The 27,108-nt window shown below is 35.3% G+C and overlaps 1 protein-coding gene across 33 annotated transcripts in view; it reads right to left on the bottom strand.

Moving 5' to 3' along the window:
- The window catches only part of CLASP2 (cytoplasmic linker associated protein 2), a 163,715-nt gene that overhangs the window by 115,156 nt on the left and 21,451 nt on the right, over window positions 1-27,108 (bottom strand). For 14 of the 33 annotated variants that reach the window (XM_070575816.1, XM_070575821.1, XM_070575825.1 and 11 more), the window contains exons 6-7: window positions 26,599-26,696; window positions 18,111-18,181 (exon numbers count right to left, since the gene is read on the bottom strand). In XM_070575816.1, coding sequence (XP_070431917.1) covers window positions 18,111-18,181; window positions 26,599-26,696 — 169 coding nt within the window. Of the gene's footprint in view, window positions 1-12,356; window positions 13,104-18,110; window positions 18,182-26,598; window positions 26,697-27,108 lie in introns of those variants that run through there. The other 19 variants (XM_070575834.1, XM_070575849.1, XM_070575840.1 and 16 more) reach the window with 10 other exon arrangements.

Here is a 27,108-nt window from a genome sequence, read left to right as displayed (position 1 = left end):
GAAGATGGTTTTCTCTAGGACCCCGCACAAACCAATCACGACAAACAAGATGGGCGAGGCAGAGAAGCAGCTTCACCACAGCCTTCAGAGCAATGTGCCAGAATCTTTTCCTTTCAATCTGCTCCCTTACCTATGCAAACACCACATCAACTACAAATACCCAAATCATCCCTACAAAAGGATACTTCAACTCCAACTGCTAAACATATTTTTAAAAAAATACACCCAAAAAATGTAAGACTTTTATTTATTGGAAAAAAGAGAATCAAATAGACACCCTAAAATAAAGCCACATTCCATTTCAGCAAGTGTTTTTTCTTAAATAGCACAACTTATAGGAAAAAAGTATCTTATAGTTAAAAAATATTTTTTTCTTTTTTAGCATAATACTATTAGGGAGCCAGTCTGGATCACTTAAAACCTAAGTTCTACATAGACCGCTCTGTTAAAAACACTAATAGAATTCCAAATAAACTTTTTTGCCACCACCACGTAAAAAAACATAGCTAAGAGAGGCAGAGTAGACACAAATCTACAGAAAGATAGGTACTGAAACACTGAGTAGCCAGAAGTTTCCATGGAAACAGTGTTTTGTTCCTATACACACAAGAATTGAACAGAGTAAATGTCTCTACCATTAAAAAAAATTAACTCCTAACATTCTCAAACTACTAGGAAATTAATTTTTAACTTTTGATCAAAATAAGGCAGAGAAAAGTATATGAATCATAAGTATGCAGCTCAAGGAATTCTCACAAAATGAACATGCCAGTGTAAACAGTCTCTAGACCAACAGATCAGTATCAGCATCCTGTAAGCACCCTCACTGACCCCCTAAAGTCAGTATTTCTTTTCCTACCAAAGCTAACTAGTCTTGACTAATACCATAGTTGGTTTTGCTCATTTTTGAAATTTATATAAAAGGAATCACACATTATGTATTCTGGTACCTAGCTTCTTTTCACTCAATATAATGTTTGGAAGATTCACGTTCATTTCTCATAGTTTTCTAGCATATGAATATACCACAATTTATTAATATGCATTATACTGTTGATAGACATTCGAGTTGTTGCCAGTTTGAGATTATTATAAAATAGTGCTCCTAAGAGGTAAGCAAAGTTAAAGGGTTCTAAGGCTTTTAGCATTATTGTGGAAGTAGTAAACACAGTAATTTATTTTAGATTGTAATAAGTCAAAGATGCATACTGTAACCTCTAGGGCAGCGGTATTCAAAATGTAGCCCCTGGCCAGCAGCTGAGCATCACTTGGCAATTTGTTAGAAATGCAAACTCTCACTGTGTATGACTCCACTCATATGAGGAATTTAAAACTATGGACCAAGAACAGTTTAGTGGATACCAGGGGAAAGGTGGGGTGGGGTGTGGGCACAAAGGGTGAAGTGGTGCACCTACAACATGACTGACAAACATTAATGTACAACTGAAATTTCACAAGATTGTAATCTATCAATAACTCAATAAAAAAAATAATAAAAAAAAAAAAAGAAAGAAATGCAAACTCTCAGGCCCCAACCCAAATCTACTGAATCACAAACTCGGGGGGGGGGGGGGGGGGGGTAGCCAGCAATCTAATCTGTGTACTAACAAGCCGTGATGCATATTCAAGTTTAAGAACCACTGCCCTAAGGCAGGAGTTGGCAAACTTTTTCTAAAAAGGACTACACAGAAAATATGTTCAGGCTTTGCAAACCATACATATATGCAGTCTTTCAGTGCAACTACTCAATTATGCCGTTGTAGTGCCAAACCAGTGATACACGATACATTAAACAAATGGGTGTGGCTGTGTTTCAATAAAATTTTACGTACAAAAACAAGGGGGGCTGCTGAATTTGGCCTGTAAGTAAAAGTTTGCCAACCTCTGCTCCAGGGTAACCACTAAAATAAGAGTAAATGTATACATAAATAAATAGAAGAAAAATAAAGTAATAAAAAATATTTGATTAATTGAAAAGCAGGAAAGGAAATAAAAAAATATAAAACAAGTGGATAAAATAGAAATGAAAGACAAAATGGCAAAAATCAAATCAAATCAAATCCATCAGTAACTACCTTAAACGTAAATAAACTAAATATTCAAAGTAAAAGAGCAAGACTGAGTTTTTAAAAATAGGTTGCTTGAATGAGATATACTTTTAGGTAAGCTCACATAAAAGTTAAAAGTAGAATGATAGAGAGATAGACCATGGCAAACACCAACCAAAATAAAGTTAGTGTGGCTATACTAATTTCAAACAAAGCAGCTGGAAGAAGCATTACTACAGATAAAGAGAGACTTTCAATAATGATAAAGGGGTTAATACATCAAGGAAAATTTTTTAGCACACAGTAACATAGCTTCAAATACATAAAGCAAAAAATGAAGAACTAAAAGGAAAAACAGACAAATCTACAAACATAGAGGGAAATAAACTTTTACCCACTTCTAATAAGGCTGTATCTTTTTTTTACCATAAGCTAAAATAATTCATAAAACTAATTCATCACCACAAGCAGCCAAATTAAAAATGTTTTGTAATTTATATAGAAGTTACAAATATTCTAGGCTTAAAAATATTTTCTTAATAACTAAAACATATCAGAACAAATCAGCTATATCTCTTCTACCACCTACCACTTCCTGAAATAAGATACTTTTATGAATGAACTAGAAGTTCAACTGGAAGTGGGCGGGAACGTTCTCTTGTTTATGCTAGAACCTCATTACCTAGAACAATCCCAGGATAACTGTCATATCTTTTTCCTGCTTCTCACCTTTGCCCTCCTGAAGTTTATTCTCAATATTATGCCCTGAGTTGAACAAAGTCACATCACATTGCTGCTCAAAATCCTCCTATGACTCCATAAAAAGGCCTACCAGGAGTCCAAGATCTCTTAGATCTCAGATACCACAGAGGTCTCTCCAACCTCATCTCCTACTCACTTTCCATCTTTCTCTCTAGTACAGCTCCATTATATTCCTTGCTGCGACTCATATCAGGGCCTCTGCACTTGTACCCTTTGTCTAGAATGCTCTTCCCCTCCATAGCTACACTGTCTACCCACCTCTTTCACATCTTTATTTATCTATTACTTTTTCAATGACATCTTCTCTGCATACTAAAATCATAAACTTCCCAACATCCTGACACTACTGATATACACCCATCTCCCTGCTTTATCTAGCACTTACCATACATACATTTTACTTATTTTATTATTTGTCTCCTCCCACTGAAATGTATTATCTACTAGGGTGAGAACTTTGGTCTATTTTACCTACTGCCATATCTCCAACATGTGGAACAAAGCTCAGAATGGCATAATCCATAGTAGGGAGACTTTCGGTCTCCAGTAAAAGCTTTACTAGGTGATTTGAAACAAAACTCCAAAGGCAAACAACTATAAGCACTGTATAAAATATATATTTAAAAAAATCTATGTAAGACCAATATATATCTGACTAAATAGTAAGAAATACAAGGACAAAACTGGTACATTTTAACTTCTATTCTGAAGGCCTTGTGGGGCAAAGGGAACAGGATTAAAAACCCACATAAGATGCAGAGTCTAATAAGAGACTCTTCCTTCCCACAGCTGGTATACCAAATGACTATATTTTTAATATTAATGTGAACCATAAGTAAGCTATCTTCTTACATTCTTTTCAAACTTTTCTCAAAAGAGAACAACAGAGAAGTAAATCAAATGGAGTACTTCATTAAGGTCAACAGCTTGGGTGTTCAAGACACTTAAGCCCTTAAATTCGGTAACCTTGCTCAGGTAGTACTTCCAAGCAACACCCAAAGCAAATGTAAAACATTCCTGGAAAAGAAGACTCTGGCCTCATGCTATTTGCACAAATAAATTTCCAAAGGCCACTCGGCATGACACCATGAGCAAGAATAAATAAGAAGAAATAGACAATAGCAATGGATTCGTTTCAAATCCTAGAATTATCAAGCACAGACTATAAAATACCTGTACTTGGAAGATTTACTAAGAAAGCTTGAAAGTAACTTCAGGGATCAGAAAATTATATAAAAAGTAATTTAGATTTTTTTAAAAAAACAACAGAACTTTTAGAAATAAAAATACAGTAACTGAAATTTAAATTCAGTGGGCAGGCATAATAGAAAATCAGACACAGATCAAGGGATCATTAGTGAACTGGAAGATAAATGCGAAAAAAATGACCTAGGATACATATAGTAGGTGCTTTAATATTTACTGAATAAACAAAAAAAGGATCAAATACAGAAAGTAACTTATAAATTATGATTGTGTTGACACCTCTGTTCTCACTCCAATGTTTCAAAAAGCCAATACCATGATTTGGTGCAGAAACTGAACAAGATGAACATACTAAAAAGTATTACAGGATAGAAACTAATAAAGTGAGAAGGCTGCAGTGGTTATACATATAATGGAAATGGAGAAGAAGGAGAGAAATAGGAGGAGAGGACTTGATAAGAGTAGGAGAAAGAGATGATGGAAGAGGAGGAAAAGATGGGGAAAGAAGGAATGCTGGTGATAGATAGGAGGAAGAAATAGTGATAGGAGGAGGAGATGGAAATTAAGGAGGAGGAGATGGAGGAACAGATGGACAAGCAGAAATGGATGAGAAGGGGAGGAGGAAGAAGAGATGGAAATAGAAGAGGAAGAAATGGAGGAGGAGGAAGAGGATAAGAGAAGACAGCAGGGGAGGGACAGACAGAAAGAGAGGGGCAGAAAAAAAGAAGCCCAAATAGGATAAGGCTTTACCTTTTGTGGCCTTCACATAACACTTGAAAGCTGTCCCCAGGAAGCACGGGGATATTATAGACCCACAATCCCAGATCTGCATGCCTGAAAGCCAAAAAACTCTAAAAATCCAGGTTGTTTTGTCTTTTTAAATTCATTTGGTGGCAAAATCTGAACCGATTTGAACTCAGTGTATGGCAAAATATGATGTGAACTGACATGAGGTTATGCAACATCTTTATTTTACTCACTGTGAATTTGTGTACATTTAGCTGCAAAAATATTAATGTGCTTGATTACAAGGTGCAGCTCCAGACCAGTCGGAGTGGTTACAATAATAAATGGTGTATGACCATATTACTTTTCTAAAATACGACACACGCTGAATTCCAAAATACAACGGGTTCCCAAGGTTTCAGATAAGAAACTGTAAATTTATATCACCATAATCAAGTCCCTTCCTTGTTTTCTTTTTCCCTTCAAAGGAAAGCCATATACTCAAATGGCTGTTTAAACTTTCCATTTCAATTTTAGGGGTACATGTATTCTAAAACCTAAAATTTCTGCTTCTGAATTCATATAAAAGATGAAAAATATGTTCCATCTCACATGGCAAACCAAAGAGCAAGTCCAAACTTTCTATCGTGTCTCATTAAAAACAAAATACATTTTGTGTGGATTTTCTTCAATGAACCAACCAGTTCAGTAAGAAGAACCCACAACACCGTGGATTTTCATGTGCAAAATATACTGTTTCATATTAAGTAGCTTCTTATACCAAAGTTCCTCTTTTCATTTGAGGCTACTATATCCTTCCTTATTCTCAATTAATTAAAACAATGAGCAACAGGACTTGGAATTTCTGAACTGTTTTACACTCTGGCATATCTGTCAATGACCATGGTCACATATAGCAGTTAAATTAGCAACTGATATTAGGAAACAATAATCCCTACAAGCTACCGTAGGTGTCTTAGAAAACTCAAACAACTTTTAGTTGTCTGCACTCTCCACTCTGGTTTACAATAAGATACTCTCCTCGGCTTTCCTCTGACCTCACAGATCCCTCTAGCTCAGTCTATTCCTCCTTTACCCAACCACTAAATGTTGAATATCTTCCTTTTCTCCAGAATACACACTTTCTAAGTGGCTTCATCCATTCTCAACAGTTTTAATATCTTTGATACACCAACAACTCTCAAATGTTTGTCTCTAGCCTAGGCAACCTCTGAATTCCAGATCTATATATTCAACTGCCTACTATTCATTTCCCCCAAGGATATCTCAAACACATCTCTAATTTGATATAGGTAACCTAACACCAAAACCATCTCCAAACCTGCTCTCCCTAAGTCTTCCCCCATCCCAGTAAATGACCACCATCTATTCAGCTGCTCAAGCTTATGATGTAGGAACCTCATTCTTTTCTTTTTTATTAAGATTGGCACCTGAGCTAACATCTGTTGCCAATCTTCTTTTTTTTTCTCTTCTACCCAAAGCCCCCAAGTACACCATTGTATATCCTAGTTGTAGGTCCTTCCGGTTGTGCTATGTGTGATGCTGCCTCAGCATGTCCCCATGAGCTGTGCCATGTCCACACCCAGGATCCAAACCAGCGAAACCCTGAGCCGCTGATGCAGAGCACGTGAACCTAACCGCTTGGCCACGGGGCGGGCCCCAGAAACCTCATTCCGAGTTCTCCTCTGCCCCTCATGGATCATCTATCAACAGTTCTTGTTGTATATAACTCCAAGTCATATCTCACAACCACCTATTTCTCTTTACCTCTGCTGCCACTCCTAATCTAAGACCAGAGCAGTATCATCTCTGCCTATAGTGCTACAACTTCTTAACTGGTCTCCTGGCTTCTATTCTTAACTTTCCAAACCACAAAGCAGACAATGCGATCCTCTAAAAATGGATCTGAAAAAGCCATTTGGACCAACGGCTAGTGAAACTGTTAAGTGAAAGGCTGATGGGGAACTTCATAAAGAATAGATCAGGCTGATAACACCTGAACCCACTGTTCAATACTAACATCACAAAGAAAGACAGGCACTGTATGCCTTCTGACAAAAATACACAATACCACCCATAAAAATTTGTACCAAAAAAACCCCAAAGAACAAAACCAAATCAGACCTGATTGTGTTCAAGTCATTAGCAGAATTTTCAATTTTCAGAAAATATAAAAACAAAAACATAAAACCACCATGAAAGTACAATCAACAAAATCTAGTATGTGGGAAAACTTTACCTGACTGATGTTTTTTTCTTCAACAAATAAATGGCAAGAGGAGAAAAAGAAAGAGACAACTGTTATAGATTAACAGAGCCTTAAGAGATATATCAACCAACTGCAATGATGTACCTTGTATGAATTCTAATTTAAACTGTAAAAAGATATTTATGAAACAACTGAGGAAATATAAACACTGAATATTTCATACTAAGGGTTAATTTTTTAGATGTGAAAATAGTACTGTAATTGTCTTTTCAAAAGACATTTTACTTTATTTTATATATGTGTGTGGTGCATGTATATGTGCGTGCACACACACACACACAACCCAGTCCAGGATAGCAGAGATAGGGGAAGATAGGTAGGGATACAGATGAATAAAGATTGCCTATGTATTGATAATCTCTTGAAGCTGGATAATAGGCGGTAATGGAGATTTATCACAATATTCTCTATTTCTGGGTATGTTTGAAATTTTTCCTTAAAAAAATTATGATAATTTCAGTCATTTTACTCTCTTGCTTAAAACCCTGCAATGGAACCCCAATAAAATGATAAGTTCCATCATAAGAGCAAATAAAAAATGAGGCAGGGCAGAGAGTTATGTGAAAGCAGCACCTAAAAGATTGCAACAAATTCTTACAAGATGCAAATGAAAAGGATGGAAGGCTTTTGAAGTATAACACCACAGCAAAGCTGCAACTTAGAATTCTCAGAAGCAGAATGAAACAGCAGAGAAAACCGAACTACCTTGTAGAATGAGAGAGAAGTGACAATTTCTAAGCCAGTAAGTACAGAAATGATTATCAAGGAACAACTCAAAATCTATAAAATGATTTCATCATTCAGCTCTTCCTATCCCCAATTCAGGTGGCTCAATATCTTACATACAGGTATGTACATGCACACACACAAGATTTTGTAAAAACTGAACCACCAAAAAAGGAAAAAGAAAGTTCTTGGAACCATTTAGACTTCTGTTTGCCAAAATTAAAATTTAATAGAAAGATTAGATGAGAAAGTCAAAGAAATCTCCCAGAATACAGAGTAAAAGAGAAAGATATAAAACTTAAGAGAGAAGACAAAACATAAAAGTGAATCAACCCAGGAGGCCCAACATCTGACTATTAACAATTCCATAAAGAGAGAATAAAGCTAATAAAGGGGAGAAACTTATCAAAAAATAAGATTTCCCCAAGCTAGAGAAAATCACAAGCCCTCAGGAGTAAAATAATCAAATAGTAAATATTTTGTCTTCAATTTAAACTAAAATGAAAAATTTCAGTAAAGTGATTAGAAATTGAAAATCCAAGTGCTTCAAAATAAAATGACCAAATTTTAATATTCACATGAAGACGTTGTGTTCTCAGCTATAGAATAGTTAATCTTAGTTAACTATTTTATTTATAAAAATAAAGTCCATCCCATACAAAGTTTAAAAGAGGCCAAGAAATGTGATAAAGTTTCTTAAAATTTCTAGGTAAGTATTAACTCACTAGAAAAAACATACTTGAAGATTTTTATCCTTTTCTTTAGAGGGGCCTTTTAAAAATTCAAGACTTTCAGAAGTTCAATGAAGTAAAGAGGCAAACACAATTTAAACCATTATTTGGTATTAAGAAAATTAAATAATGTATTTCATGATAATCATAGTATCAAATTAAAAAATAAGTGAGGTTCATAATAAGGTTTAGTTAGAAGCTTTACAAAGGTCATCTCAGGTAATAACATTTTCATGACAGCTACAAGTAGGTCATAACAGCTGTCAAGAACACCAACTACACCATTCCTCATGTACAAAGAAAAGATGTAACCCTTTTCTTCAAGATTCAGGTTCATTAGCAACATCATGTTTAAGGATATATTGCTCCTGGTGCCCAATACCTTGCACCCAGATGGTTAAATGGGTCTGTTTCAAGAAGGCTAACATTTTTGAGCTTAGTGCCCACTACTTACTGCTGCTGAATAAATTTACTTTTTCTCCTTATAGACTCATTTTTCCTTTTTCATTGCTCTTAGAAAAAAACTTTGGTCTTTCTGCCAGTAAGTTAAAGGGTTGCTTTCTTTCAGTGATCTAAATTACCCAATCCTAGCATATCACATAGAATATTCAAGGGTATGGAAGACGAGTGATCTATTCAGCATTAACTTCTTTCTATTGTTCCCCACCTCCAAAACCAGCAGTTATATATCAGTTTAGAGTGGTCCCAGAATGCTTACCTCTAAAAAGCCAAGGTTATATCATCACTTGTATATGTTTTTTAGAAGATTCATGTTTGGGATAAGAGACTGTGTTGAAATGTTAAAAGTTAAGAAACAGTCTATTTGAAACAAAACCTTATTTCTTTCCAGCCATTCTGCAGCATAACAACAAAAGGCCAAATTCCTCTTGCAGGTTTTTGAGGCAGACTGCAGGGCTCAGTGCCACATAATAATCCTACAGGTTTTTAACTCTGGTTTGACTGCTCAGAGCTGCTTCACAATCATCTGACTGCTTGGTTTTATACTCTTGGGTAAGGATAAAAACAGCTAAACAGAAAGGCACCTGAAAGCCACTCCAGAACTCTTCAATTGATAGTCATTATAGTGCTTTACAAATCCAAGTCTGCCTAGAAATAAAACTGCTCATGAAATCTTTCATATGGCCTTGAAGTTAAGTTTATGTAATAAATTTAACAGATAATAGATTAATAACCAGAATATATAAAGAGCAACTATAAATAAACAACAAAAAAGTCAAATAACCAAAAAGTTGGCTAAGGATGCCAGAAGGCAATCCCCAGAAAAGGAAATACAAATAACCAAACATACAAAGATAATCAACCTTGTTAGAAAGCAGAGATGTTTTTAAAAAGGTGAGATATTTTTCACCCATCATAGGCAAATTTTTAAAAGATTAATAACAACAAGAACTGAAAAGAATGCAGAATAGCAGGCACTGTTTGGTAGGAATGCAAGTGGTAAAGCCTCTTTTGGAGGACATTAGCTATAGCTAACACAATTTGAAATGAATAAAAACTTTGATCCAGAAATTCTACTTTTAGACTATTTTAAGACATAGGTGTGTGTGTGAGTGTATACACATATATGATTTGTACAAAGGTGTTTATTTCAGAATCATTTAGGAAAACTATATGTGATTAAATAATCTAAAATTCCATAAAAGAAGAAACAGGTATGATACATCCATACTATGGTATACTAGTTCAGACAAATGCAGCAGTTACACACGATGATATTTTTAAAAATCTCTATGCCATATTGAGTAGACATAGTAAATGGCAAAAATAGATTCAGAATATCATTGATGTAAACAAAATCAAAACAAACCACTTATTTTGATACTTAATATGCATGTAAAGCAGTAAAAGGTAGGAAAAGGTAACTCTGTACTAATAAAAGTATTCATCTCTGCTTACACCTGGTTTTGGAGCTGCAAGGTGGTTCTGAGGAGATTTTGGCTTTATAAGAATTGTTTGAATTTTGAAAAGGAGAAGGTGTTTGTGTATTAAGTTCATAACTAAAAATAAAAGAATAAAAAACATAGGTTAGGAATAGCATAATCCATTTGTTACATATGTTCACAGGACACTAGTGTGACGTAAATGTATTATATGTGAGAGACTAATATGCAGAGGAATATGAAACTGTTAAGAACTATATACCCCAAGATAACGTGTCTATATATAAATATATTTATTGTGTAGAGTTTTTATTTTTTAATAAAGGTGTGTTACTTTAATTACCACTAAAATCCAATAAAAGTATTTCCATTTTGAAGAGAAAGAGAATGAGCAGGAAGGTTACCCTCTGAGCTTTATAAGAGATTGTTACTTTGATTTTTTAAATCAATAAATTCCTAAACAGCCTGAATGTATTTACGTATTACTTGAAAAAAGGAAAATTAAGTAAATATACATTGATAGCCATTGAACTTAGAACATTTAAGAAAGAAAGAAAATCTGGATGTGGCCCAAACGAAATGCAACATTTAGAGTTTCCTGTAAACTAAGGTTTAATAAACAAACAAACTTGGCAATGCCCTTAGGTATATGAGAACTTAATTTGTTAATTTTGATGGCTTTTGCCTTAATTAGCAGTTAAAATTACATTGTTATTTATTTCTATAAGGGGATATAAAAGTTACATAAATTCTTGGAATAAACCATAACACCATGCAAAACCAAATTCACTATCATATTTCCATTAACATGTACATAATAGTTTAAATGACTGTTTACCAATATCATCATTTTGGTAAGTTTGCCTCCCATTCCTCATAGTCCCAAGGGGACAAACTCCTTAGAGAGAAGTCATTATACAGTCATAAGGAAGGCTGAAACTGTTAGAGTTAAAACTTCCAAATACAGACCAGTCTTCCTTAAGAACCTAATGAAAAATATACAAAACATTTTTGAGGAACCTCAAATTCCCCACTGTACACATCTCTGGTAGTAATTCGATTAAAAAGTATACCTCTAAGCATCTTAAGAAAAGGTTTAATAATGAAAAAGGATGCTCAAGTATTAAGTGTTATCAAGGACAATACCAAATGCACACTTAATGCTCCAGATTTGGTTCTGGTTTGCTCTCTGTGCCTGCATTTGGGACTTATAATCTCAGCAAGGCTCAATTTCCCAATCTGCAAAATGGAAATACCAAAACACTCTGTGTACTTCACAGAGGTATTTGTACCTGAGGAGTTTATGTATACTAAATACACTAAAGTGCTTTGGAAAACTATAAAGCACTTTAGAAATATGTTTTTAAAATAATTCTTATCATAATAAAACACTGGTAAAATCAATTATTAGTCAAATTATACCTTATGTAGACTTTGTAAAAAACTAAATATTTTCTAGAGAACTATTTACTAGGGTCACTGACAAATCATAAGCACATTAATTAAAATAGTGTCCATGGCAAGCCATTTTGCTTCTTTAAATACTTTACTACTGGAGAAATCTACTTCTTGTTAAATACAACAGGAAAGATGTCAAGCTAGCTTAACCAAACCTTCCTGACAAAATCTGTCATTATTCCAAAGGCCATGTTCTCTTTTCAAAGCTTTGCATATATTCCATGTTTCCAATATCCCTTCATATCCATCACCAAAGACTGAGGGCTTGCTTGGGTTGCAAGGTAAATTGTCACCTTCTATTTACCAGATCCTGTACAGACATATCAAGTAGAAAAAGATACCAAATGACAAGCACACACATGCATATGTGCACACACAAGTGTGTACACACAAACAAACCGTGTCCTTCATTCTTTAGGGAGAAATATGTTTCTTACACAGCAAATGATCATCACTTTAAAAGCAAGTGTATAACACAAGCAAAAGAAGAAAAATAAATCTTACTCACCATCTCCCATAGCCATTCAGATGATCCAGGGAGCTCTCTTAAACCAAGAGGTCAAACAGCAGAGCAAATAAATGCAGCTCAGTGCCTGCGCCACTGGGCTCGGCCTGCAGCCTGCAGACACCCGGAGCACTGTGTGACCCAGGCCGCGCTGCAGCTCTGCACCGCAATAGCCAACAGCTGCTACTCCACTTCAAAATAAAAGTCTGGGGTCTTGCTGAAAACCCTCGTCTATTTAGCAAAGCCTAGCAGAGCTTGATCAAGATTATTCTTTAACTGCACATACATGGTTAGATACAGGTTATGATGTTTCTTCTTGTACTGGCTGCCTGAAATTTAATGTAAGAAAAGCTCTAGTAGCCAATAAATGCGATCCCACTGGGGGACTTTTAATGCAATCATCAAAACACAAGGCATGTGTTCAGCAATCATTCTCTGCTTCCCTAAAGATATCCGTGTAATCAGTAGCAATCACATGATCTGATGGATTAACTGATTTGCACCTTTTTAAAAAGGTTTTCACTCTTTTGTCGTTACCTTTTAATATTTATAACAGAAGACTGCTGAAGTGCACAATCAGGAATAGCCCAGTTTCCATGATTAACTGCTCTCATTATGCAGGAAGCATTTCTGGCTGCCGTAAACAAATCACGTCAAAGGCAGCCCATCAAAGGCTGCTCTGTGTGCAGACAGCAGGGCCACATGGAACAAAGCTTGCTTCTGGTGGAGGAGACAGAACCTAGCCAGTGCGCAGCTGCAGGGACACGGAGCACCCTCCATCCAAGCTGCAGAATCATCAGCACATTATCAAGCTCGGAGAAGGCCCTGGGGCTCATGGTCACAAACGGTCATGTTTTAAAATCAACCTAAGAAAAGGGATGCTGTGCTTTTCACCAAAGGGTATGTTATAAACACACAAAAAACTAAGCTGTAAATTACCTTACTGAGTCTTATAAGCCAAATATCAAGGTAATTTCAAAGCCTAATTTCTATGCCTTATTTTATTGCCAGCCTCCCTGAGCAATTCTTTTCCCAGAAACTGTTAAACAGAGAAGCTGGGAAGTATTTCACAATGATTATACACCTAGACAGCATTAGACAAATCAGAATTATGCAAATTATGCATAGTTTTTTTACAGTGAAAAGACTTACAGTCACAGCCACCAACACTGTTGGTGTTTACATCTCGGTTAGCATAGGAGACTACCTAGAAGACACCATGACAACACCAGGCCCTGACATCATTACAGGCGGCCTGAAACTTTCAGCCTTTTCCTTCCTACAAGACTGGTGTTGCCTCCTTTCAGCCACAATCTGATTAATTTTAAATCCAGTTTCCTTCTAATAGCAGAGCTAATTCCACTGCACTTAAAGATTCTAACTTATTCTGTAACATGAGAATTAAAGTCAGGCTTAAAAAACCCTCAAGACAAAAAAATGCCTTGTATTTCTCACTATTCCTAAACTAAATGATGTGCTCCAATCTCTGATGATAAAATTTACTTTGTGTTCTTGAGTGTGCTATACTAATGTTCTAGAAAATCAAGCCAAAAAAATCAATCAAAACTTAAATCACAAGAATATAGATATGGCAATTATGAAAGATCAGAGACAAAAGCATGAGATGTGAAATTATGTATCAGGATACGCATAAGAGGAGAAGAAAGAGAACAAATAAAGACACAGACTATTTCTCCGAATAAATGTAAGTAAATAGTGTTAAACCATGTCACTCCCAGTCACATTTCTGTCCAGCCTAAAACCCTTCCTACTCCCAGAAGTCCATCAAAACTCCTCCCATTGCATACAAGGCCCTCACATCACAGTTCCGGCATACTTTTCTAACTACATCTCATACATGGTCCACCTTCCAAGCCACCCCTAGCCTCGCTGGGCTTCAGCCAGCCGTGGCTTCCTTTCTGTTTTTCAAATATACTAAGTTCTTTTCCACCTGTGCACCTTTATAATCATGTTTTCTCTGCCCAAAGCACTTTTCATACCATTTATCCCAAGACTAGCTCATTCTCATTTATCAGGTCTCAGTCCAAATATGTCAACTCTCAGAGGGGCTTGCCCCTCTATTCTACCTAAAGTGGCACCACTGAATTACTTACAATCTCCAAGCCCTATTTACTTCACACTTAATGATTGTTTATATGACAACTTTTAGCTATAGCGGCTCTTAAAAAATTATACCACCTTAACAACAAATTATCTGATTTTTTTTGGTCTGTATTTAATAAAATGACTTCTTCATCCAAAAACATTCTAAATCAATATAAGAAGTGTGATGTTTCATTATTATGGTTTCAGTCAAAGACACACTAAAAATGTTTACTTACCATTAATAGTTTCTAGTCACTGAATATCATATGGAACAAATCTGAATTGGATGCTATGTTTAGGAAAACTCACAACAATTTGCTTTGCATATGACCACCAAGTGAGGGAGAGAAGAGGTGGTATCTTCAATGCTTCTTCAGTCTGTTGTGTGCATCAACTATTTCCGCAAGGTTTCATGTTGAACCTTTATTTTGCCCGAAAATGTTTTCCTGTTCCATAACTTTAAAGTTTTAGTTTGAGTGCACAATAACAATGAGCCAACAAAGGGCTGAAAATTTTGTGGGGAAAATTGTGCAGAAATAAAAAAGAAGTGGAAATAAACCTTCATTACATTTCTTTAGGCACAAACTATTTATTCGCCTTCAAATTCTTACTTACAAAAGTTTGTTTTCAGTGTTCAATTGATATATTTTTCCACCTGTGAAAATTATTCAAGTATCCTGGGTTGGGATGAAACATACCATAATACTAGTGGAAATAGTTTTTTCATATAATGGCTCTTCACTCAGCAGCAAGGATTTTAGGAACAATTTAAATTAATTTCATTAAATTGATTAAACAAAGGGTGGTCGTATTTCTTCCATTACTGACTATAATCACTCTGGATATTCATTTACTTGTTTATAATCTACCTTCACTAGAATGTAGGCTTCATTGAGGGAGAAACTTTAACTGTCTTCTTCAGTGTTATGACATGATCTAATTTACATTTTAAAAAGATCATTCTCACTTGTGGGTAGAAAATAGATTCCAGGGAGCAAACATGAAACAGAAATCTACAGCAGTGATCCAGGTAAAAGGTAAATTAGACACAGTAGGGTTTTAGCAGTGGAGATGGAAAAAAATAAGCAAATTTGTGATATATTAGGATTTCAGAGGCAGAAATGACTGATTAATTAGAATGGGGGATCCATTCAGGTTTCTAGCCTGTGCTGATAGTGTATCACTGGTTGAAATGGGTAAAGCGGGGAAGGAACAGATTTGAAGGCAAGGAAGAGACAACAGGGTTTCACTTTTGGACATGTTAAGCCTGAGATGCCTATTAGGCATCCAAATGGAAATGTCATCGAGGCCATAGGCTACCAAATCTAGAGCATAAGGGAGAGATGAATGAGGGCTAGAACTACACATTTGGGCGTCATCAGCAAATAGGTATCATTTAAAGCCTTTAGGCTGGATTAAATCACTGAGAGAGGATAAAGACAAAATAGTGAAGAAGCCTAGGCCCTGAGACCTGCCAACATGATAAACGGGCTTCCTTCTTCTAGTTTCCTCCCTTATCAACCAATCCATTAAAGCATACTACTGTCATCAAACTCATTATGACCAATTTCTACATCCCTATTTTTATATATATATATGTTTATACACATATGTACTTTTTAGACTTTAACATTCAATTTGCCCATACTTGAAATATTCAGATCATAATCTCCAATAAAAACAAATCTCTGAAGACTCTCTCCAAGGTAAATAAATGCCAGATACTAACCCCAAACCTCCCTGTTTATGGAGAGATAAACAAGAGAAAAAGAAATAGGAATTAAAAGATAAGGAACAAAAAAATCTTCTATTTCGAAGGTAAAAGAAAGAACCTCACGAACCTGCCCAGATGGCCTAGTGGTTATAGTTCGGGACGCTCCTCTTCACTGGCCCAGGTTTGGTTCCCGGGCACAGAACCACTCTACTTGTCTGTCAGTAGCCATGCTATAGCAGCAGCTCACATAGAAGAACTAGGACTTACAACTAGAATATACAACTATGTATTGGGGCTTTGAGGAGGGGGGAAAAAAAGAGGAAGATTGGCAACAGATGTTAGCTCAGGGTGAATCCCCCCTTGCAAAAAAAAAAAAGAAAAGAAAAAGAACTTCACAAAATAAAAGAATGACAGTACTTTCAAAATAAACCATATCCAAATAATAAATATTTTAGATTTATAATATGCATTCAACTTTTCACATAGTTGTAACTACATACTCTGCAATACACAAATGAGAATGCACTGTAAATGGTACGAAAACACACAAGAATTTTAACAACTGTCCACCTTTCTGCTGTTTCTGCTTTCTACGGAAATGGACAGAGGTAACTGCTAGAAAAATAAGGACAAGGTACTTAAACACCTTCTATTCAGAGAAGAGAAGTGAGAAACAGTTGGCAGTCAGGGTGAGGACTGGTAGTGCTGAAGTCAATTTATGCTTCTAGAACTAACTTTAGATTAGGTTAGACACAATCTTTTTAACGCTAAATTCTCACTCCATCTGCCTTCCTGCAACAACAAGGCTCAGTCTTGGTTTAGTCCAGAGAAAAAGAACTAGATTCTATTAGTAACTAGTTTTACTATTATTTAACTATACAACTCATACACCAAATTTTTTCTCCAACTTCATTTACATTACTAAGCTAAGCACACTCTCTTTAATATGAACCTACTTGCCTAGGTGGAAAAACCATCTACACTATCTTTGGAAATAGAATATATTCTTTACATATATGGCTAATTAATATTTAAAGACTGAAGTCTAGGTAAATGCTACCCAATTAAAAAAAAAAAAACCCACAAATTTAGCAACCTTACAATAAGAAGAGCAACCACAAAATCAAATGAATGCCAGATACTAACCCCAAACCTCCTTTAATTCCAGCTTGGTCTCATTCTAGTTAAGAAGCCAAAGAAGATTATGCTGGTGAAGTTCCTATGTCTGTGTCTCTTCACCAGCATCATAACTGACAGTCTACACATTGGTGTAATAGAACCCATCAACCCCACAATTTCTACTAAAATTAACTAAGTAAATCAATTACGCTGGGAATAAAAAACACATTTGATTATTTTTTCACTTTATTATTTTTTGTGAGGAAGATTGGCCCTGAGCTAACATGTGTTGCTAATCTTCCTCCTTTTTGCTTGAGGAAGACTGTCAGTGAGCTAACATCAGTGCCAATCTTCCTCTATTTTATATGGGATGCCACCATAACATGACTTGATGAGCATTGTGTAGGCCCACACCCAGGATCCGAACCAACAAACCTCAGGCTGCTGAGGTGGAGTGCATAAACTTAACCACTACGCCACTGGGCCAGCCCTCAAAAGACATATTTTATGCATGGAACGTGGAGGGCAAGAGAGTCATCATATCTTCAACCCAGAAGGCACAAAAAAAATAAGGCAAAACAACAGAATTATTTTACACAATAGACTCATTATTAAATTTTCACTTACTCCAAGAGTCAGAGGACAGGTAACGATCAGCAGGAGGTAAAGACTTCGTTATTATGTCCTAAGTTTCAAGCCACAAAATCAAAATCTGCTGAATCAGTGATATAGTTATCTTGGAAACATATCTTTAGTGCCTAAAACTTTGTTAAACAGTCTTATAAATGTTTGAAAACTGGAATAACAATTATTCTTACCTTTGCAGACACTCAAAATCATACCGCCTGAATTTTGCACTTCATCAAATTTGGCAAATATCATTTCTAATCTGGGAATAAAGAATAAATTTTATTTGTTTGTTTTACATACAGTTTAAACAGAAACAATTTCCTTCACTATCTCCCTGAGAAAAAAACAATTAGAGGAATTCAGTTAGTCCTACAACTCTCCTTTACAATTAACTCACTGACTGGAAGGAGACACAAAACCTCTCTTTTGAGTCAAGAGAAGCTGCCAAATACAGGTAGCACTCTACATACTCGCAGGCATGTTTGCAAAAGGTAACTTTCACACAAGGCAGTTTTACATGTTTCTTCCATCATAAAATTATTTCTCCAACCCATCTAAATACTTCAGTTCCAATCGTAGAACGAATCCACTCAGTCACCAAGACATCTTTAAAAAGCATATAAAAATCATGCTAAGGAAGCTTAAAGCAAACAAAAAAACAATGAAATATAAAATATCAGAAACTGAAGTGATGCTGATACAACTGATAATCTGATGTTTCCCCTATTAACTTATTTTCATTTTAACACCAATTCCATTAGCACTTCTGATTTTATATTCAGAAGAAGACTTTCTCTACACTTCTGCTATCACTTTCTTTTAGTTAAAAACATGTTTCTTATTACAAAAGCAATGAACACTCATTATAAAAGAAAATCTGGATATATAAGTAGGAACAAAGAAAAAAACACAATCTCACCATTCAGAGACTATTTAACTCTACATGTTCTGATGCTTTATATTTATATATAAATTTTCTCCAGACTAAAATGGGATCATGCTAACAGCACTATTTTTTAGTTTACTTTGCCTTTACTTTCCAATAGATCATGCTACGATTTATTCTTAAATTTATGACTTAAGAGATTTGGGGGAGGGTACAGAGCCATTGTCATGTTGTCTTTAATTGCCAAACGTTTCTCTCTAACGTACTCTTGCGTTTCTGTCATAATTTCACTTCTAAAACCTTAGTTAAAAACCTTGTTCCACATCCTATCATTTCTTACTTGTAAACTGAAGATGCAGATACTTTTGGCCTAAAATTTCTTTTTTAGTTGGAAACTTTTCAAGGAATTCATTATAATGGGGTTTCTAAACCTTAACCTCACGTTCTACCTCACCCTCCCATTAAATTCAACAATTAAAAATATTCACACATCTGAAAGCACTTCAGTCGAAAGACACAGGTCTCTTCATCCTACACAGTATCTTCCAGAGAATCGAGCAGTCACTAGCCAGATTGCCCAGAGACAAGATGAGATGGGAGAGGGAACACTGGAACTGGAAGGTGGGATGTCAGAATGAAGACCAGACAGTCCAGAACAGAAAGGAGAGGACTTAGGCGAGCTCTTTGGGAAAAAGGCAGAACAAGATGTGAGGAAACATGAAATTAACACTCAGCTATAGAGAAGCAAAATCGGAGTAGGAAACTGCAGACAAAGCTCTGAGAGAGAAGAGAGTTGGTAAGGAATTGAGGTGGGGCAGATAAAATATACAGCAAGGAATGGAGACATAGGCAGCTTTAATGGGAAGAGGGGTCAACTGAAAATACTAAGGAAATATAACAGCAATGGAGTAAAGAGAAAGAAAGAAAAAAGGGTCAAGGTGGAAGATATCACCCAAAGGTCTTTTGGGGCTGGGCTGGGCTACCAAAGACACACAGAGATGCTTACCTCACACTCTTCATCTTTCTGCCAGCCCTCACTTTGCTCTTTATATACTTCCTATGACCATCCTGCTCTCTTCTTAGTCTCTCTTTCCTTCTAATGCTTCTCATCTTACCAACTTTCACGTGAAACAAACATTAACATTTGTTTGGTATTTACTGAAAAGATTTTAGTCCCCTGTCAAAATTTTATAAGGAGTTAAGTTCACACCTTCCTATCTTTAAAACAAACAAAAAACTAAACAGTATAATTTTCTTTCTATGTGGCCCTCACTGGACGACCCTCACCCCTGATCATTAAGCTTGAACTAATGAAAAGCTCCACATAAGCCATTTCGAAAAATAAGTTTATTCATAATGTTATACACATAATGATATACAAATATAATCTAGTGAAAAAGGAGGAAAGAACTTAAGAGCAGAAAAAAGAGACTAAGTGTTTTTTAAGTAATTCAGGAAGAAAAAAATTATGAAATTCAATGGAAGGAAAATACAACAGAGGCTAGAGTGTCCAAGAGATTATAAACAAAACTTAAGAAACCAAAGAATAGAGGCCAGTAAAGATCTAGGAAGGTTCTGACTCGGGATAAGGATAGAGACCAGTAAAGCTTTAGCATATAAGTGGAAAAGCAACTCTAACCAGAGTTCATATTTAAGTTCAGAGTCATAATAATAAATCACAGGTACAATATGAAAGAGATAATTAGGTATCTCAGAGCTTATCTTTTTTTGAGTAACAGCTTTAGTGAGATAAAACTCATACACCAGACAATTCACTTCTTTAAAGTGTACAGTGATTTTTAGTATATCCAGGGAGTTGTGCAACCATCATAACAAATTTTAGAACATCTTCATCATACCAAGGAACAACCTCATACCCATTAGCACTCACTCACCATCTCCCCTAATTTTCTCAGTCCTAGGAAACCACTAATCTAACTTTCTTTGCAAAGATTTGCCATATCTGGACATTTCATACAAATGAAATCATACAATATGCAGCCTTTTATGACTGGCTTCTTCCACTAATAATGTTTTCAAGGCTCATCTATGTTGTAGCATGTATCAGTCATTCCCGTTGATGGCCAAGTAATATTTCATTGTATGGATATACTACATCTTGTTTATCTACTCATCAGTTGATGGACATGTGGGGATGTGAGGTGTTTCCACTTTTTGGCTATTGTGAATATTCACAAAGCTGTTATAAACATCTGCATACAGTTTTTCACATGGACATCTGTTTTCCTATCTCTTGGGTATATAGCTAGGGGTAGAATTGCTGGGTCATATGGTAATTTTTTGTTTGACATTTTGAGGAGCTGCAAACTGTTTTCCAAAGTTACTGCACCATTTTACATTCCCACCAGCTATGCATCAGAGTTCTAATTGCCCTGCATCCTCATCCACACTTATTATTGTCTGTCTTTTTTACTTCAGCCATCCTAGTAGACATGAAGTAGTATCTCATTGTAGTTTGCTTTTTTTTTTTAAGATTGGCACCTGAGCTAACAACTGTTGCCAATCTTTTTTTTTTTCCTGCTTTTTCTCCCCAAATCCCCCTAGTACATAGTTGTATATTTTTAAGTTGTGGATCCTTTTGGTTGTGGCATGTGGGATGCCGCCTCAGCATGGCCTAATGAGCGGTGCCACAACCGCGCCCAGGATCCAAACCGGCAAAACCCTGGGCCACCAAAGCGGAGCGTGCAAACTTAACCACTCAGCCACAGAGCTGGCCCCTCATTGTAGTTTTGATCTGTACTTCCCTGATGGCTAATGACATGAGCCATCTTTTTATGTGTTTATTGGCCACTTATATATCTTCTTTGAAAAAAGATCTATTTAAATCCTTTGCCTGTTTTTAAATTGAGTTCTCCCTCCTTTTACTGTTGAGTTGTAGGAGTTCTTTATATACTTGGGACATAAGTCTTTTATGAGATATATGATTTGCAAATATTTTTCCCATTATGTGGGTTTTCTTTTCAATTCTTGTTGATGTTCCATGAAGCACAAACTTTTAATATTGATAAAATACAATTTATTTTGGTGTCATATATAAGAAACCATTGCCTAGCATTCTCTAAAAGTTTTATTACTTTAGCTCTTACATTTAGTTCTAGATCCATTTTGAGTTAATTTTGGGCTATGGTACGAGGAAGACATCCAACTTTATTCTACTGGATGTGGAAATCCCATTTCCGCAGCACCATTTGTTGAAAAAACTATTCTTCTCCCACTGAATGGTGTTGGTACTTCTGACGAAAATCAACGGACCATAAATTTAAGGGTTTATTTCTGGACTCTTAAATTGTATCTATATGTCTAATGTTATGCCAGTACCACACTGTCAGAGCTTATCTTTTTAAAAGTAGCTGAGAGAGAAAAATAAATTTCAATTATTATTTTAAAAATATTTGACCAATAGCTTTATGTTATACTTAAGTTTAACTTTTAACAAAGAAGAATGTTTTGATATAAATATAAGGGTGGACGAAAATACAACTTCAACCTTAGAAGGCTGTATCCAACAGGAAATTTGGTAATCACAAAGAAGGCAGCATTTGAGAGGCAGAAATATCCCTTCTGAAAAATTAAAGTTAGAATAATCACTATGACAGAAGAATATAGTTTCAAATGAATGCAATGTTCAGTATAAAGTTAACTCTTGAGAATAAATGCTAGTGGAAAGAGGGAAACAGTAGTGGAAGAATCATCTGAAGAAATGGGTAAACCAAAATACATTTATTATTTTACCTCATAAAAGTTTCAGAACTCCTTAATATAAATGTGTCCAGTATTGCGAAGACTCAAAATACTACCTATAAAATAATGAGGTCCTATGCCAAAAGCAAGCACTCTACATGCTTAAGAAGCAAAGTTCACCACACCTTGTACCTATGCAAAGTCCTTCCCATTCCCTACTATCTGCCAGAGAAGCATCATCGAGAAGAATGACACAATCACAGCACAGAGGAATGAACTATGGACTGGGAATCAGGAAGCCTTCAGCTTCTCACCAACTAGCTGTCACTGCTGGGGTCTGAGAGTCCACATCTGCCAAGTGGTTAGCCACTTAGAAGAAGGAGAAACCATATACAAGAACAGATAGAGTTAATAAGTCATTCGCTTATTTCAGTTAAGAACATTAAAGTATAAGCTACCTACATATCATAAAACCCTTATGAGGTTGATTCTGATTGGAGGAAAAATGAAATAAAGGAGTTCCCTCAAACAACTAAAATTATTTATAAAACATAACTTAGAAAGAAAGGAATATCATAGGCAAACCTTACGTTGAGCATAAATGCAAAAATCCTAAGCACATATGTGGACACAATTTATAACAAAGAGAACACTGAAGAAAGATGTTTTCAGTAAGTGGTGTTAGGTCAAGCGGATATCCATATGAAAAAAAAATGTATCTGAAGCCCACCTCACACCATTTACCAAAAAGAAAATCTCATGTGGACTATAAAGCTAAATGTGACTAAAACTTCAAAACATTACACAGAGAATGTCTTCATGAAATTAAAAGCAAAGATTTCTTAAACCGGGCACAGAAATGTCTAGTCATAAAGGAAATGACTGAGAACTACATTAAAATTAAGAACCTACATACATCAAAAGATATCATCAAGGAAGTAAAATATCAAGTCACAGGCTGGGAGAAGATATTTAAAACATATATATAGCTGACAATGGGCTTATGTCTAGAATACATTTTAAAAAGTCCTATTAATAATTTTTTTAAATGACAGACCACCCAATTTTTAAAAAGGGGTAAGAAACCTGAAAAGACACTTCAAGAGAACATATCCACATACCTGATAAATATATGAAATGGTGCTCTTCTTTATTAGTAATCAGAAAAATGCAGATTATAACCATAATGACAACACATGCACCAGAAACTTAAATTTAATAAGAGTAAGACTAACAATACCAAATATCAGTGAAAACGCAGAATAACAGGAACTTGCAAATAGTGCTAGTGAGAATATATATGGGTATAACCACTCTGGAAAATTTTTCATCAATATCAACTAAAGGTGAACATATCCTATGTCCCAGCAATTCCATTCTTAGATATATTACAAGAGAATGAATACATATGTACACCAAAAGACATGAACAAGAATGTTTTTAACAGCACTACTGATAAAAGCTACAAACTGAATACAACTCAAAAGTCCATCAACAGTATGTGTTGGTGGGAATGTAAACTGGTGCAGCCACTATGGAAAACAGTATGGAGATTCCTCAAAAAGTTAAGAATAAAAATACCTTATGACCCAGCCATCCCACTACTGGGTATCTATCCTAAGAACCTGAAATCAGCAATTCCAGAAGTTCCATGCACCCCTATCTTCATTGCAGCATTATTCACAATAGCCAAGTCATGGAACCAATCTAAGTGCCCAGCAACTGATGATTGGATAAAGAAGTTGTGGTATATACATACAATGGAATACTACTCAGCCATAAAAAAGGACAAAGTCGTCCCATTCACAACAACATGGATAGACCTTGAGGGTATTATGTTGAGTGAAATAAGCCAGACAGAGAAAGACAAACTCTGTATGATTCCACTCATAGGTGGTAGTTAACATATGGACAAACAGAACTGATCAGTGGTTGCCAGGGGAAAGGGGGGTGGCGGGAGGGCACTAGGGGTGAAGTGGTGTACCTACAACATGACTAATAATAATGTACAACTGTAATTTCACAAGGATGTTAACTTTTATAACCTTAATAAAAAAAAATTAAAAAAAAAGAAAGTCCATCAACAGTATGGATTCATAAAGTATAGCCTATTCATACAATGGAAAACTATATGGCAATGAAAATGAACAACTGTAGCTGGATCCAACAACCCAAAAAAAACTTAAAAAGCTAGTGTTAACTGAAAGAAGCCAGACACAAAAGAGTACATCTCATATGATTCTATTTATAAAAATTCAAAAACAGGCAAAACTAAACTATGGTGATAGAAGTCAGGCTTGTGGTTACTTTTGGAAAGGAGAGAAAAGGCACAAATCAAAAAGGCTTTGGGGAGGCTTCTGGAATGTTGTAATGTTCGACTTCACCTGCGTGGATACATGGGTGTATTCACTTTGTAATAATTTACAGAGCTGCATACTTATGATTTACATACTTCTCTGTATGGATGTCATACTTGAATAAAAATTTTAAATACTTTAATAAAAAATAATTTCAATATAAATTTTAAGATATATAATGTAACATATATTCATACATATACACTGTCACACACACAAATACATATGTTAACATCATTTCTTTCATCCACATAAAATGATGCAGAATTTACCCAAATGAAACTCTTGTTAGCTCTGGAATGAGAAAGTGAATGAACGAATAAGTGAACAAAATGCATATTTATTGGACAACCTTATTACCAAAAAGTAATTGGTACTGGAAAAAATCTATATGGTAAGAGAGGCAGCCAGATATGATGAGACCTATGATAACAGAACATACCACCACCTATGAAGTAGTCTCGCTCCTCCTGATACGTCTCACCAAAAATCTGATCAAACACTGAGATCCAATTACCAATTTACAGGATATAAAGACAGAAGAACATGTTAAACCACCACAGGAAAAGAATTAGCAATATCCAGAATATGGAAACTTTACAGGATAAACTACCCAGTTTATTCAACAAACACAAGGAAAAAAAGTATTGGGGGTACACAAAGACATGAAAAGACTTATAAGACGTATGAACTAATTGTTGGACTTTATTTGGATACTGATTCAAACAAACTGTTAAAAATACATACATACTTAGGACACTTATGTAACGACTGGAAATCTGAACCCCGACTGGATATTTGGTATTACAGAATTATTTGCAAAAAAAATTAAGGCATGATGACGGAACTGTGGTTGTAACTGAAAAGAAATTTTTTTTCCTTTAAAAATATATTGAATAATTACAGATGAAATGTTATGATGACTTGGATTTGCTTCAAAATAATAGAGGACAAAAGTAAGGGTATAACATACAAAATGGGCCATGAGTTAATTGTTAAAGCTGGGTAATGGGTACATGAAGGTTAATTACACTATTCCGTCTACTTTAGTTGGAAATTTTCCATAATAAAAAGCTAAGAAAAAAATCCTTTCAGGTCCCCTTAAAATGGAGATGAAAATTTCATTACAAAAAGAAAATTTAATTGGAATAATATCTTTAATAAAAATATAAAAAACTCCGAGAAGTACTAAATAAAAATGTACCTTTGAAAAAAATGTTCTGATACACTACAAGCTTATCAACAGGATTTTTACTGATGTGACTGATGATGCTCTACTCGGATATCTTAATTTTCTTTTTATTTGACTAGGTTTTAAGAGTATTGACTGATTCTTATATAGTTTTCTGTTATCCAGTATCGTTGTATGGCACCTTCCAACACTGGGTACTCAAAAAATATTTACTTAACGAATAGCTTAATATTTTTAATAAATCCTTGCTCAAGCATCTTCCAAATAATGACCATTATTGTCTGGTATCAAAAGATAGTTACCTGACAATGATATTGAATTACATATTAAATAATAAACAATATATAAGTATATAATGAAACTGTCCAAAAAAATTACAGCACCTTAAGAACTTTTTAAACAGTGATAACCCATATATCTTTTTGTATCTTTTGAATTTTAAAACATTTCAGAAAATTGAACCAATTTAAAATAAACATATGAAATTAAAAACCTGTAAAACCAGTGGCAAAAAAATAAACAAATTTAGCAAGACTTACCTAGCAGAAGGAATTCCTCTCTTACAAAGGTCCACTCTCACTTTCTCTCCCACATGTCTATAAATCTCCACTATAGCCAATATTGCAGCATCTCTCACCTGCCAAAGAATTCAGAATTTACAAAAAAAAAACCCTTACATGAAATACAATAAAATACTTCACCTCAAGGTAACATTACACTAGCAGACCCAGTTGAAGCTCCAAGTTGGTTTTAACGCCTCTAAACTCCTAAGAGATAATGGCAGGTCATTAACAAAAACCAAGAGGATGTGCCAAGAAACCTCTAGAGAAGGTTGTAAAAGGTTTTACAGAAATCTAAGAGATGTGTAAATAAAAGTTACTAATGTGGCTTTTAAAAAATCTTCTATTTGGGGCCAGCCCTGATGGCCTAGTGGTTAAAGTTTGGCGTGCTCTGCATCGGTGGCCCAGGTTCAGTTCCTAGGTGTGGAACCATAGCACTCGTCTGTTAGTGGTCATACTGTGGCAGTGGCTCATGTTGGAAAAAAAAAG

Source organism: Equus przewalskii, chromosome 15, assembly GCF_037783145.1.
Source record: "Equus przewalskii isolate Varuska chromosome 15, EquPr2, whole genome shotgun sequence".
Classification (NCBI taxonomy): Eukaryota; Metazoa; Chordata; class Mammalia; order Perissodactyla; family Equidae; genus Equus; species Equus przewalskii.
The sequence above is the reverse complement of the archived record's forward strand: the minus strand, read 5'-3'. Positions and strand labels throughout refer to the sequence as shown.